Below are 15,277 nucleotides of genomic sequence, written 5' to 3'. Positions count from 1 at the left end.
GCTCATTTTATTATTTCTGAAAGCATCTCTGCTTTACAGATTTTCTTTTGCACAGTACCGTTGTTTTGATATTTTCATTTAACCAGTTTAAAGCACTGAGCAGTGCCAGATAAATACCATCATTAAATTGATTTGTGAGACATAAAAAAGGCTTAGTATGTCTACGATCTGAAACAAATGTCAGTTTGATCAAATCAGACTCCCAAAGCTTTCATTCATCTTAAGAACTCACAATCAACACAGCAGTTTGTTTATGACAATAGGCTGTGATGTGATAAATATCATTCTAATCATAAATGGACATTAAACAACACAGGCACATAACTCAAGCGCTCAGCTGATTGACTCCAGTAATGGGCTTTGGAGTGGCAGTCATTGAGATTCAGATCCTATGTCTAACTAAGCACAGACACAGATCTGAGACAAGCTAATCATTAGCATAAGCGTAGAAATGCAAAAAACATATTTACATAAAAAAAGAGAAAAAAATCTCAGCACTTTAGAAACCATTTCCTAGCGAACATGGAGTTCAAGAAATAGGCTACAATGCCCGCCCCCCACCCTAAATCACTCTTAGAGATGCCTAGCCTGCTATTTCTCTTTCTGACATTAATATCATTATTATAATGACAATTACTTTACCGACACTGTTTATGTAGATCAGCACAAATAATAAATTGTTAATTAAAATCATAATGTCTCCCGAGACATGCTGAATTAGACCTGGCTACTGCTCCAGAACACGGGTAGTTCCTTCAAACGGCAATATTCTGACAAGCAAAACCCATGATATAAATATACATTACTGGTGTGTGTGCTTGTGAGGAAGGCCTCAGATGCCTGATATGTGTCACTGTTCTCCAGTACCTAATTGACATTAATTAACTAACACAACACCAGAAAACAAACACAAATTAAACCCTGCAGATCCACATTAAAAGCCCACACTCAAGAGAAAATGAGTCTGCTAAAGCCCTCAGACCTAGGCAGACATTTCTATCCGGATACGGAAAAGGTCTGCCAAGGTTGTGCACCACAACACAGGTATAATCTGAAATATGTTCTGCTTTTTCTTTGTATAACTCAACTGACTGATGGCCTGCATTCCTTACATTCTTCATGTTGTCCACTTCTGCAGCAGAATACGTGAGCGATTCAGGTCAAGTGCCTTGCCAGGGAATACAGCACATTCATCCACCTTGAATTTAAGTCTACTAACTCAAGATGTTATTGCTTAGGGTTTCAGCCAAATACCAAATGAAACGCACAAGTCCCACAGCTGACATTAGCTTCGGAGGTAGAGAGGTCATCTGGCAATCAGAGAGTTGTAGGTTTGGGCAGAAATGTTGAAGTAGCCTTGAGCAAGACACCTCACCCCTAATTGCTCTTGATGATGATGATGTCGGTCGGTGCCTTGCCTGGCTGCCTCTCACAGTTGTTGAGTGTGTGTGTGCGTGTGTGTGTGTGTGTGAATGGGTGAATGAGAGGTGCTTTGGAGAAAAAAAAAACACTTCTTACATACTCTACATTTACCATTTAACCGAATACGTCTCACTGAAATGGCAAGCCTTTGACAAAATTTTACTAACAATCGTGAATCTCCAGGCACAATTGTGCTTAATTCTCATGGCTCTTGTCGTCTTTAAAAGCCGGTGCAGACAAAACGGAATGCAGACGGAGTCTGCCGGCAGAGACAATACGTCTGGCCCGCCTGTATTGACGCCCGCTCGTGAACTCTCACGGTCAAGTGCCGCGGACTCCTCCCACTCTAAAAGCAGGGCCCTGGTTGGCCGTCAGGCAGCAGACGCCCTCAGCCAGATGCCCTATTTGTTCTTCTCTATTTCACACTAATGGGCGGGAGAATTTATGTGTACACACAGTTTCCAAAACCTACATATCTGTTCTCTCTGCCCTCGTTTGCTTTATTACTGTAATATAAATGGAAGAAAAAGAAACTACAAGCAGAACCTTTAATAAAAGTCAGCCGCGAGCTCGATGCATGGATTTATGGCGCGCTCTTTCTCCTTGGACTTGCACTTCTCTATAAGTCTTGTTGCTCTTGGGACGGTTCCTTGCCTCGGAGCGATAAAGAGGCCGCACTTTCATTAGCGGTAATTCAAATAAGAAAACCAGGAGAGTCTTTACATTACTCCTATCAGCGGGAGGGTGTCAGTCTGGGGATATTTCAGAAGGTGTGACTGGTGTCTTCCGCACTGGTTGGCCCTTGTAGGCTGATGGATGCCAGGGCAGATAGAGCAGGTAACAGCAGGTTTACACTGGTTGGCTGTTGTAGGCTGATAGAGCTAGTAACAGCAGGTTAACACTGGTTGGCTGTTGTAGGCTGATAGAGCCGGTAACAGCAGGCTAAAACTGGTTGGCTGTTGTAGGCTGATATAGCTGGTAACAGCAGGTTTACACTGGTTGGCTGTTGTAGGCTGATGGAGCTGGTAACAGCAGGTTAACACTGGTTGGCTGTTGTAGGCTGATGGAGCTGGTAACAGCAGGTTAACACTGGTTGGCTGTTGTAGGCTGATGGAGCTGGTAACAGCAGGTTTACGCTGGTTGGCTGTTGTAGGTTGATAGAGCTGGTAACAGCAGGTTTACACTGGTTGGCTGTTGTAGGCTGATGGAGCTGGTAACAGCAGGTTAACACTGGTTGGCGGTTGTAGGTTGATAGAGCTGGTAACAGCAGGTTTACACTGGTTGGCTGTTGTAGGCTGATGGAGCTGGTAACAGCAGGTTAACACTGGTTGGCGGTTGTAGGTTGATAGAGCTGGTAACAGCAGGTTTACACTGGTTGGCTGTTGTAGGCTGATGGAGCTGGTAACAGCAGGTTAACACTGGTTGGCGGTTGTAGGCTGATGGAGCTGGTAACAGCAGGTTTACGCTGGTTGGCTGTTGTAGGTTGATAGAGCTGGTAACAGCAGGTTTACACTGGTTGGCTGTTGTAGGCTGATGGAGCTGGTAACAGCAGGTTAACACTGGTTGGCGGTTGTAGGCTGATGGAGCTGGTAACAGCAGGTTTACGCTGGTCGGCCCCGCGGGCGAGCTGACCTGAGAACTGTGGCCCTGCGGCTCTCAGCCAACTTTTTCTGCATTGGTACACTTTTATTTTTCTTATTTTTAAACACAGGATGACCTTAGCAGCCTCATATTTCCACCAAGTTTCCCTGCTGTTTCAAGGTTTCCAATAGCTTACTGAGTATGCAGAAATAATTTGAAGAAAACATATCACGAGCTTAACAATAAGCATGAAATCACAGCTTAGCATTGCTCACATGTTAAGTGGTGTACCAATAGTGACAGTTTAAAAAGATCAGTTTAACCTGTGAGCTACATGGATCTGAAATGAGCGCCAGACGGTTTTTAATAATAACGAAACCTGCGAGGCTCCCGGTTTAAAACACGGCACGTCTGCGCGTCCGGCCCTTTAAGAAACGAGATGGCCGCTCCGTGTTCGCGGAGGCCCGGGGGACCAAAAAAAAAGGTTACGGCAAATATCAAAGGGATGAATTATGCCGGCGCGCGGGACACGGGAAGATCTATTCGACAAGCGCCCTGATCCATCAAGGCCCCGTTAGGCCCGGGCCGCCACCCTGACCCCTCCCGCGCTCCCATTAAGCACCCTGTAAGAGCCGTCCCCCGAGGGCCCGGCCCCCCCGGGGGTCGAACCACTTAATCTCCGCCGTCTATAGATCGGTGCAGGCCCCATTACCAAACCCCCCGCCGTGAGTTAAAGGTCTCGGGCGGGCCGTACTTCATTTAAGAGCCCGGGCTGCCTCCCATTACTTCTGATAGGAGCAAATCACTAAACTGCTGAACAAACACCCCGCTCACTCATTTACATACATTACAGTAATGGAAAGGAAAAAAAAAATATATCAATATATGCTCTGGGAGTTAAAAACGCTTTCAGCCGGACGGTTTTGCGTGGTGAGGCAGAGGAAGGGGGGGGACACGGAACTCAACGCCCGAGCAGGAGGAGATATAACAAACGCACGAGGCCTGCGCGTTTATTGACTCAGTAATTGAAGCACATAAGTATCGGTCAATGCCTCACGGACCAGATGTTTTGATTGAATTGTTCGGGAGTACAACTGCTCATGGGCCACCTGGGAAGTAAAGGGATAAATGAAATAATCATTTTAATTAACACGCCGGGCAGGTGAGGCGGTGAGTGAGAAACACGCACGCCGCATTAGCATGGGCCATGGATTTACCGAGCTGCTTTGCAGTTCCACACGATCTGATATCGGTTTACCGGAAGGTCCTTTTCAAAGACCCTTTCGGAGCATCGCGGTGGGCTCCGTTACCCCACTTCCGCAGCGACGAGCAACCGTCAAATCCCGAGACTTCAATTTGTGGCGTGTCTGTTTTTTTTCTCCCGGCTTTCTTTTCGGTGAAGACTTTTCTCGATTCACCTCCTGTCCAAGGCTTGTCTGAGAGAGCACATCTGTATCCCTCCAGAATTCTTAGCCTCTATGTCTTTTATAAATAAAATAATTTATTTGACAGAGCAAAGCCTTCCGCCCGGCGTGTGAAGCTGACAAGGTCTCCGTCTGAGACGTGTAGTTGCGGGGCCGGGCGTGAGGCAGACGCCGCGGCGGTAATGCAATATTCCAGGGCTGTCATTTAGACAAACCCTGTGAAGTGTGACACGGATATATCTGATGAGCCAAGAGCCAAACCCAATTCAAAGCAAAACCTGTGACAAATCAGTCTATTCTTCTGCTTTCTATCACTCCATCTCACAGTGTGAATCTAACTTTCTCAGGTGCCCTCCCCCCGCCCCCCGCCCCGATACAGTACCTTATGGGCAAAGCTGTGAATCTGATGAGTTAGCTGCTTCAGGAATGAAGAAAACAAAATGTTCTGCATATGAAATCCTTTTCACACCCGTTATTGTTTATGCTTTCCCCCGGAGGTTTAGAGGAGGGACAAAACAATGAGACGACTACAGAGCGAGATTACGAGGAGAATTAAATTACACGCTTTTCTCTCGCCAAGATCTTAAAAGATATATAAAATATGGAGTCGCTTGAAGGCAGCACACCTGGAAGTGCGCCTTTCGGAGCGGTGTCTACAGGCGAAGCAATGCTCGACAATGCTGTTCATCCAGAGAGGCTGAAGGTGGCTCTTAGCGTCTCCGCACGTCAAATGATATCAGATTGTTCTCAAAATGCAGCGTTTTGATTTCTGCCGAGTGCTCTCCCTCGTTTGTTAGCGGTTTTTGAGGGGGTCGAACACAGGCCAGTGCCCCACTAGGGGCTGAGAGACAGTGCAGTGAGAAACAGACTCCACATCGGGCTGTCTGTCTCCGAGCCCATGTTTTAATCACAGCGCGGTGCTGGCTGTACTGAGAGTGTTTCTCCTATCGATTCTGCGAACCACAAAGGTAACATCAAATGGCTTCTGGGTTCCTCCGGGTCAGAAAGAATGCCTGCTCCGTCCCTGAGAGAGGACGCCGGCTGTCAGTCATCACCATCACGGCACACCAATACTTCTGGGAGTGAAAGGAAGGTGCATATGCTGCACACAGCCTCCATCTCTGTCCACCTTTTCAAAGCGGGAATAAAAACGGCCAAAGGAGAATCTCTGAACTGAAGGACACACCGCTCTGTATGCATTGTACGGCCTCCTGCCTTGGTCAGCGGCTATCAATTCCTAATTTAATTTCAAAACGCTTTATTGGCAAGAAATACGTCTGTGAATACTGTGAATAAGTGCAGAGCAGTACATGAACACAGGTCGATAATGAGCCTCATCCTCTGTGCGTGTGTGTGTGTGTGTTTGTAAATGTGTCCCTACCTGTCAATACGCAGCATCTAAACACGCATTACGAGCGTGAAATACAAATGCGTACGCACTGACAAAGCACGGCACACAAGCAGTGAGGGACGCAGTCTCCCTCTCTGTCCATCTCTGTGACTATTTATCCGTGTGTCCATCTCTCCCTCCCTCCCTCTCTCCCTCTCTCCCTCTCTCCCTCCCTCCCTCCCTCCCTCTCTCTCTAGTGACAGCTCAGGGGAGACTCGAGGCTCCTCAGTGCTTCCGGTTAAGGGCAGGCAGCTTTTACAGTTCTCTGGGGAGGGTGTCTGCGAGTGGGCAGAGGAGGGGAGAGGAGAGGAGAGGAGGGGAGAGGAGGAGAGAGGAGAGGAGAGAGGGGAGAGAGGAGGGGAGAGGAGATGAGGGGAGGGGAGAGAGGAGAGGAGAGGAGAGGAGAGGAGAGGAGAGGAGAGGAGGGGAGGGGAGGGGAGGGGAGAGGAGTGGCACTCCTGCAGTGCGTCTGTGCTCCTCTGTTTCCTCTCACTCAAGTTCACATTCTCCACAGAGAGGCACAATCGATACTCAGATTAGGGTCTCCCTCCTCAATATGTCCTACACCTCAGAAACTACACTTCCTTTTATTCTTTTTGCATGTATGGCCATACATACATTTTTTTTTATTTCCTATTAAAAAATTTTAAATTTCCCATTGACTTGCTTCAGATTGCCAAGAAGACGGTTTCTGCATTCTGTATCAGGCAGTCTGTAGCCTAGTTGCTAAGGTATATGACTAGGACCCGGAAGGTTGCTGTGTGCAGCTGTTGGCCCTTGAGCAAGGCCCTTAATGCCGCATTTCCCCAGGGGGGTTGTGCCTTGCTCAGTCGGATCAACTATAAGTCGCTTTGGAAAAAAGTGTCAGCTAAATAACAAATTATTTCTTATTTACAAAACGGCAGGCCATTGCCTTTAATGTCACCCAAATCGCTGGACAGACCACCCCCAGTGTGAGGAAATAAAGGCATGAAATGCTGACAGACGTGTGACAAATGAACATGTGGAAAGTGTCATTACTCAATAAATTAGCACAGCAGACTCACTGCAATTAATGACTCTTACTTGCAGTTAATAACCCTGCACGCTCATTGCTGGAAAGACAGAAAAGTAAGCATTCCAGCTGTTACTTTGAATAAAAATGTAATAATCATTTGGGATAAACATACATCAGTGTTCATGGGTGTGAATGTGTAGTCTGCTTGTGTTGCCGAGATACTGTACTGTCTGAAACAAGGAAGAAAAGAAAATATAATCCGAGAGACAGAGAGAGAGAGAGAGAGGGAGAGGGAGAGGGAGAGGGAGGGAGAGAGAGAGAGAGAGATTAAGTGTGAAATAGAGTTACAGAGAGACTAGAGGAATGTGTGGGGTTCATGGGGTAGAGTTCTAGTGACAATCATAAGGTGAAATGTCTGTAGACGGTGAGTGTCTATGGGGGGGGGGGGGGTGGCATGGGGCAGAGTGTTGAACTGGCACACGATCAGGGAACAGAAAAGCTAATCTGATAGAGCAGCTCAACAGGAGACTCCATTACCCATAATCCCACCACTCTCACAGGTGCCATTCCATAAAGGCCGTTTTCACTCTTCAGTCTCTCCTCTTTGTGAACGGGATTAATAATGTCGATCCCTAAAGACATTTCAAGTTGAATCCTCAGAGCCAGCTTACGTAGGTAAATATAATATTCGAAAAACTGAGCTCATGCGGATGTTTTTGTTTGTTTGTTTGGTTTTTCCCCTGCACGGATTTGTCAGGACAGAAAAACTTGCTAGGTCTCGCAGTACAGGAAAGGGTAAAACGAATGCACGGAGCATTCAAGGCCAGGCCAGCCCCCACTGGATAGCCTTTACACTGTCAGCAAAAACATGAGCCAAAACAGGCTGGATTGCTTATTTCCTGAAAAAGAACATCTTATGTTCTTACTTGGCACCCAAAGACCAGGCTCCCCCTCTCCCACTCACACGCCAGCGATCATAGCTCCCATCGCCAAGCACCTCAGACCCACAGAAAGGATATGGACATCTTTTCCACAAACTTATCTTGCTTGTCTTCGGTCTTGGGGAAGTTCTGGATGTCGTTCTCCAGCCTCTGGATGTGGCGCTCCATGGTGTCCAGGCTGGCCTTCAGGATCTGAGCGGACACTGTGGAGAGAGGTGGGGAGAGAGAGAGAGAGAGAGGCGGAAGTTAAACGAGCGTCCTGGCTGCACGGACATTCCCGCGTTCACATCGCCCGGAGAGCCGTAACATCCCCGCGCTTTCAGCACGGGCAGAGAGGGGCCCCGTCCCCCCCTTATTATTACGGCCCGAACGACAATAACGCGGCGCAATCTCTCTCTCAGGACTCCCCGAGCCGGCTTCCTTTAGCTGAGGAGAGCCGGGGAGGACGGGCTCACAGCCTCCGCGACATCTGAGGGCTCCGTGCGGCTCCAATGAAGTGGCCCGTGGAGGTGAACGCAGAGGAAAACGGGGACTACTCAGCAGACAATCGGCCAATCAGGCCGCCGCAGAAGTGCGAAGGCGATGAATGTTCCCTAATTCCACTCCTGCCGTTGTTTGGGTTTGGCGAGTCTCCCCTCACACGAGCCCCTCTGGATAATTCGCCGGCGTGAGGATCGGTCATTTATCACAGGCAAACAAACAGTGGCTACCTGCGGCTGCCGGGGCCCGAACTCACCTGAGCGGCGCAGGAGGGTAGCGGGTGGCGGAGCGGTGCCGGGACTTTGTTCTCCCGCGCGCGGTACGGCCCCCTCGCTTTACCGCTCTGGGCCGGGAGCCAGCGGGGTTGGCCGCTTCATTAACCTGGCGGTAATCAGTATTTACAGAAAGCCTCGGGATCCTTCTCCGCCGCTATTGAGGTCGGCCCTTTCAAGCGAGAACTTCAAAGATCTCCCGGTGTCTGGGGGGGGGGGGGGGGGGGGGGGAGCGGTCGGGGTGCGGCGCAGGCGGGGCCGAAGCACGTCGAGGGAAAGCGTTTCGCCGAGGAAAGAGGAAAGAGGAAAGAGGCGGACCGCACGGCCGGGCTCCGACGCCCCATGAAGAGGACCGAGGGTTAACAGGACAACAGGGAGGCTAATGGAGACTTAGCCCAGGGGCTTCATTTCCCACCCTTTCCCACCGAGGACTTCAGACGTTTCTCATCCCCTGTTAGTCTCTACCATCTGATACAGACTTTCACTGCCCTGCAAAGACGAAATAAATTATCTGGCCGTCAAATTCACCTGAAGTGGTCACATAGCCGAACGCAGAGCAGATTAAACTCACGCCGTACATGGGGAAAAAAGATGGGGAAAGAGCAGTCTCCTTGAAGCACGGACTGACTCAATAACGCCGGCCATTCAGAGCGGGCCGTTCAGTGCAGATTACCCTTCATACGGAAAGGCCAATGCGCCGACATGTCAAAGCCACCTGAGTGAAAACCGGTCGGCAAATAAGTTCAAGGGCCCCTGAAGTTCCTTTCACTTCGGTCTCGTTACGCTGGTCAAAAGGAAACGGCTTGTCTTTGAGGCATCCCTGCCGTCTAGTTACAAGCTCAGAGCAGAAGCGCCTTTGGCGAAAGCAGGAGTCGCACAAGCCGCGGTTCACTGCCCTCGTCAGGTGCAATGGTCCTTAAAACACAGGTGCGTGTGTAACCGCCCGGGGAAGGCGCCGAATGACATGATGGCCGCCGAAGGACTCCCTCAATCACCTGCCCGCGCTTTTCCCTTTTTCTGCTTTTTGGGGCTCCGCGCGTCAACCTGCAGGACCCGGGACGAGGCCCCGGCTGTGGAGGGATGTCATCAGGGGGCTGGGTCCAGGATACGCTCCCCCGGCAGGCATTCATCAGGGCCCTAATGAGGCGTGGGGATCCGAGGGGGGGGGGGGGATGTCAAACGCAGGGTGACGGAACTGTGGTTACTCAAACGGCCACCGCGCAGACACACTTTGAAACGGTGGTGTGTTTTTTTTTTGTGTTAGCGTGATCCCTGGATGCTACGCCCGGGCGGGGCGGGGAGAGGAGGCGAGGCGAGGCGAGGCGAGGCCCCGGCTGCAGACGGATAGATTAGATACACACAGATGTATCGCAGTGATAAACCGCTCGTGGCTTTTCCAGCGCGTGGAAAAGAGGAGGGGGGGAAAAAAAAAAGCTCATAAGCGACGCGGCTTGTTGACAGCGATGACTGCTAATAATTGAGCTGAGTCTCTGATCTTAGCAGCTTGGGCAGCCGTGACATTAAGCACCAGAGACGGCGTGGAGTGCCAGGGGAGTCTGATTTACGACAGAAACTCCAAACTTACACAATGTTTGCAGAGCTGTGCAGTCTGGGGAAAAAAAAAGACATTCATTCCGCTGTCATAAACACAGACGCTGAAAAACAGAGATTTAAGAGACCGGCTTCCTCGTATTTTTCCCCGGGGCGGATGCTAAATCTAACTGTGTCCTTTCCTAAAAGGCTCACCTTTAATTATGACACTATTACCGCTATGATGGCCAATTATCAGCATTGTAGACGGAGCGTTCCGGATGGTTTCGGGTTCAGAAGGAAGTTTACAGCGTCAGGTAACGAGGGCCCGTGTTAACACATTATTTCCAGAGATTTGGGCAGCGTGAGCCTTTTTGGGTCATCCTGCGCTTTCGGGAAATAAACACAAGCCGTTGAAGCCATCACTCAAGCAACCGGAGCTCACCGCAGGAAGCCACTGTTAAATAAAGCACCCCTCATTTTGGAATATCATTAATAAACTTAACGAGAAGACTGCGTTGTTTACAAAGGACGACCACAGCCACATTAATATCTTTCAAACACACATTTCACATAGATCAAAAAACAGAGGGGGTAGGCAAATCCTCTTAGTTCTCTCTTCATCTTTGGGTTTGTGTTTCTGGGACATGGCAAATGAAGCTAATGAATCCTGTTTGCTCATTTTAATGACACCCAGCGCACACGTCTGCATCCCATTGTACTTATTGCCGAGGTTTTATATATTACAGAGATTTTATTTTTCTCTATGACACCTCATTCGTATGTTGTGAGATCATCTCAATCATCATACTCACAACAGTTTGTGAGAATACTTCTATCCTGATTCGAGAATTCAGTGCCACAGAGAGAGACAGCTAATAGGAAACTCAGAATGGGTGATGCTTCTGTGAGAAAGCTCAGCCTCTCAAAGGTGACATTATCAAAGGTGATGCTATTTGTTCATAATCAGGAACAGTTGCAATTTAAAATGCAATTTAAGAAGGCAGTGCACAGTGCAGACAAGATGATGCAAATATTCTGCATTTGAAAGACGGTCAAATTCTTCCTCCCCCAAACTGATCACAAACGCCATGGACAACTAGTCTTCTAGTGCAGCAAAGCCTTTTCTGAAGTACGTCATTGTCCTGTGTTTACAATAGAACTCCTTACTTCTGCTATGTATTTTATGAAGGCCATCTTATTGTGCTCATCTCCATCATAGGTGCCCATCATTTTGGAGGACACTGTAAATAACCACAGAAATAGTTTTGTGTGGGTGGGAAATCATTGTGTCATTGTTGTGTTTTTTGTGCATTTGAAATACATTACTGGAGCGTTTTGCACAGCAGGAAACTATGCATGTGGAAAAACTATTTTCTCTACTTGCTACAGAGAGAAATAGAGCTTCTCCCAGGTTCTAAGCAGCTGCTGGAAGCAGAGATTTGTTTCTGAATATTTAGCGACTGGATGGAGAGATTTGTTTTTGAACATCTAGCCGCATCGATTCACAGTGGTTCTTTAAAATGGATTTAAATCATCCATGTTTAAATTGTGTGCTCAGAGGTGCTGGGCCGGATATGTACGGTACGCGCTGACAGCTGCATCAGATAAGACTCGACACGGGGCCTGGGAGCGATGTGGGGTCGGAACGCCGACGATATTTTTGGCACCGGGCGCAACCGATCCGGCGAAAGGAATAACCAAGTTTGTGACGAAAACATAAAATTAGAAATCCAAAGAAAATCGCAGCTCAAGAAGAAGTAGATTCTACTTCTACTGCAGGTTTACAAAAGCATTAGGCATTTTAATGTTCATTTATCATCTTAAGCCAAGCTTAGCTATTTACTCATAAATGAGTAATCATAAAATAATATTTCCCTCAAAAGGTTGCTATTGCTTGCAATAGGCTTCTGCAGTATAGGATAATGCCGTGTCCCATTACTGATATTTAAGGCCTCGACACTTTTTAATGGGCAACAGGCAATTTCTTTGGAAAAAATAAAGCGCGTACGTTTCTCATAATTTACCGAACTGCGATTAGAAAAGGCACAATTACACTGTGAGAGAGGGGGAAAATATAGTTTCCACCAATATACTTTCAGCCGACTTACAAACTTATCATTCAATAAAAATGTCTTAATATATTTTTACTCCATTATGTTAGAATTAATAAAGGTCACTTGCAGCCATTTCTAGATATCCTGGAGGATCGGGAGGTGGGAGTGGGAGCATTTGCTCATTTGCTGGTCGTCAGTATAAGTGACAATATAAACAGCATGTTAATAATGCAACGTTTCATTCACACCAATGTCAGTCGAGTTACACAGTTATGGGGACCAAGGGCAACACATTAATGCATGTATGTGATGTAGAGGTGTAAAATGTGTTGATTTGTGTTGAAAAACTGTTGATTAGAGAGACTATACAAGTCACTTATGAAGAACATTAATACACAAAAATGTGAAATGTAAAATCGAAATAATTAGCATTTTGACAGCCGGTTTGAAATACTTTTGTTTGCGTAATTGTTTGAATTCCGCAAGTGTCGCTAACGATGTTCAGGCGGTGATGCTCAACGCCAAATTTATTACGGGAAAGGTTCAGAATCACCGAGCTACACGGAGAAGACAAATTCTCCAAATGAATGGCACGCTGAGACTCGGTGTATGTTCACTGTGGACGCCGTCCGATGGGTAAGCCCGAAACGGCGTTTATGTTCATGGGATGGGCACAGAGCAGACCAGTAGCACTGGACACGGCTCCCTTTCATCTCGCCCAAAACCGCCGTTACAAAACTGAACTCAGGCGCCGTAAAGCCGAACGGATGCGCCGTACGAAACAGCAAATCATCTGCTCTAACGCGAACGTGTCAACATTACATTCAGCCATGTGTTAGGAGACGGCTCTCCATCCAAATTTATGGATGAGGGATTCCGATATTTCATCCTTCTCTTGTGACACTTTCAAAGGTTATGAAGGAGACAGCGATTTGTTACGACGGCGGCCGTCGACGGGGTGTAAAGGATAGGGTTTTAAAGATTTCTGCATTAGCGCGTATGCAATGAGCGCTAAATGGAATAGAAACAAAACCAGAAGGTCATCCAATGATACGTAAGAGTACTTTTGCTTCTGTTTACTCTCTGTAGTGTGTGTGTGTTTTGTGTGTGTGTGTGTGTGTGTGTGTGCGTTTATGTGCGTGTGTGTGCATGTGTGTGGTTATGTGTGTGTGTATGTGTGTGTTTGTGTGCATGTGTGTGGTTATGTGTGTATGTGTGTGTTTATGTGTGTGTGTGTGCATGTGTGTGGTTATGTGTGTGTGTGCATGTGTATGTGTGTGTGTTTATGTGTGGTTACTGTAGGTGGAGGGGCTGTTCATCGAACAAATTAAGATTAGAATAGAATCAGAATAATAGCACTGTATTAATAACCTTATCTGTCCTCAACTACAATTATTTTAGACGGCATAATTAAGATGTGTTTGCATGACTCAAAGCCCTGGCTAGGCACTTGACAAATTAAGACTTCATTTCTGCATGGAGGGAAAAAGGTAAAAAAAAAAAAAAAAAAATTAACTGACATTACAAGGCACGCCAACTGCCATCAGACAGGGGTTCATTACGCTACAGAGAGAGGAGCTCTCCGCATTCTTCCCCACTAAACCCGTGAGTTTGGAGAAGCTCAGTCGCATCGGCCCTTTAATCAGCAGCAAAATGAGTTTCCAGCTCCAGAGACCCGAAAAGTGAAGACTGGGCCCCCGAAGTGGGCGCAATTCACGATGGCCCCGGCTTATTAACTGTACACTGAATTTTAATGAATCCGAACGGCTCCTGCATTTACAACAGTCGGTATTTTAGGAAGACATCCTTCAAATGACATTCCTGAAAGCACGGGGAAAGAGGAGAACAGGTTGGGGCATCCGCGCGGAGAGAAAGCGAGCTCCTGTTCTGATCCGAACGGCGGTTTCAGTGTTGTGGGAAATAAACACCAGCCTTTCCGAAACGCCGTCACATGTAACGCCACGAATATCAAAGCCATCGCTGAGACTTTTAAACATGATTACTGCAGTTCGGCTAATGTACTCGCATTTCAAAGAGTTCACACAAGCGCCTAAACTCTAATGATACTAAATCTCTTTTCCTTATTCCACCTTTTATCTCAGGGGAACCTGACAGGGAATAAAAGCACTCGGTTGACGACTGGCTGCGCGGTAAAGAAAGGAATACGGGACAAACGCAGTTCGACATGCTCCGCTTTCCCGCGGAATCAAAGAGGACTTGCACGGAGCAAAAGTGAAATTGCGCAAATTAGCAAAGCAATAAGAGTGTCTGTGCATGGATTACCCGACTCTGCGGGAGGGCAGAATGCAATGCCGGCAGAGACAAAGGATCGCTTAGGTCACGGAAAAAAAGACGGAAAAACGGGTCAATTTGCGAGAACGATGCACAGCAAATAAATAAATAAATAAATACATAGAACGGATAAGTTCCCGCAAGACTATAAACACTTTTCACTATTCTTCACTGTGTGACTGACATTCAATTCCAAACTCGTTTTTGCTTGATAACTTTCAATACGATTTGCCATAGGGAAAATTGTGCCAATATTTCACGTGTCCGTCAGAGAAATGCTCTCAATTCAATTTAGCACAAAGCAAAAGAGCTGTGCCTCCACCATCGAACGCGTGCTCCTTGCAAGCTGCTCTAGAAATGCTATTATCAGTTCAAACCAGAAAACAAACAGTAAATAGTTTTGTGCACTCTCCAATTAATTTCATTGGGGGGGGGTATTTAAATCCATACTATAAACAGAACTGAACATTAATATAATTCACCATCAATGACGTGTTAATCGGATGAAAAAGAAAAATAAATCCTCTTTACGTGCGCTCCATTTCTTCTTTTAATTTCTATTTTCCCAAAATCCCTCTCTTAAGCAAAGTGTTATCATAATTAAAAGCAGGCTTTTATTTTCTGATTTTAAGGATTTATTAATCAAAACCTGAAGGTTAGAATATGCTGGATAAACAAAGATGCTTACCCAGGGGGAATCTGCAAATCTTTAAATCTTTGCTGATGCAATTAAGAAAAAGCTATCATTTAAAGATAATAAATGGACTGCTAAGAGTAATTACTGGAAATAATAAACAAGTATTGCACCTGGCCTGATGAATATTTGTGTAATGACACTGTAGGATACTATTTTTATGAAGATGCTCATTAAATGAACACACTGGACATATT

The 15,277-nt window shown here is 46.8% G+C and overlaps 1 protein-coding gene across 1 annotated transcript in view; it reads right to left on the bottom strand.

Annotated features, from left to right (window-relative positions):
* Positions 1–15,277, bottom strand: part of diaph2 (diaphanous-related formin 2) — a 482,385-nt gene that overhangs the window by 107,284 nt on the left and 359,824 nt on the right. Inside the window, 1 exon segment of the mRNA XM_061234698.1 lies at positions 7,835–7,958. Within this exon segment, the coding sequence (XP_061090682.1) occupies positions 7,835–7,958 (124 nt within the window).

The sequence above is a fragment of the Conger conger genome, chromosome 3 (assembly GCF_963514075.1).
Source record: "Conger conger chromosome 3, fConCon1.1, whole genome shotgun sequence".
In the NCBI taxonomy this organism is placed as follows: Eukaryota; Metazoa; Chordata; class Actinopteri; order Anguilliformes; family Congridae; genus Conger; species Conger conger.
Note: the sequence above shows the minus strand (reverse complement) of the source record. Positions and strands in the feature narration are given on the sequence as shown.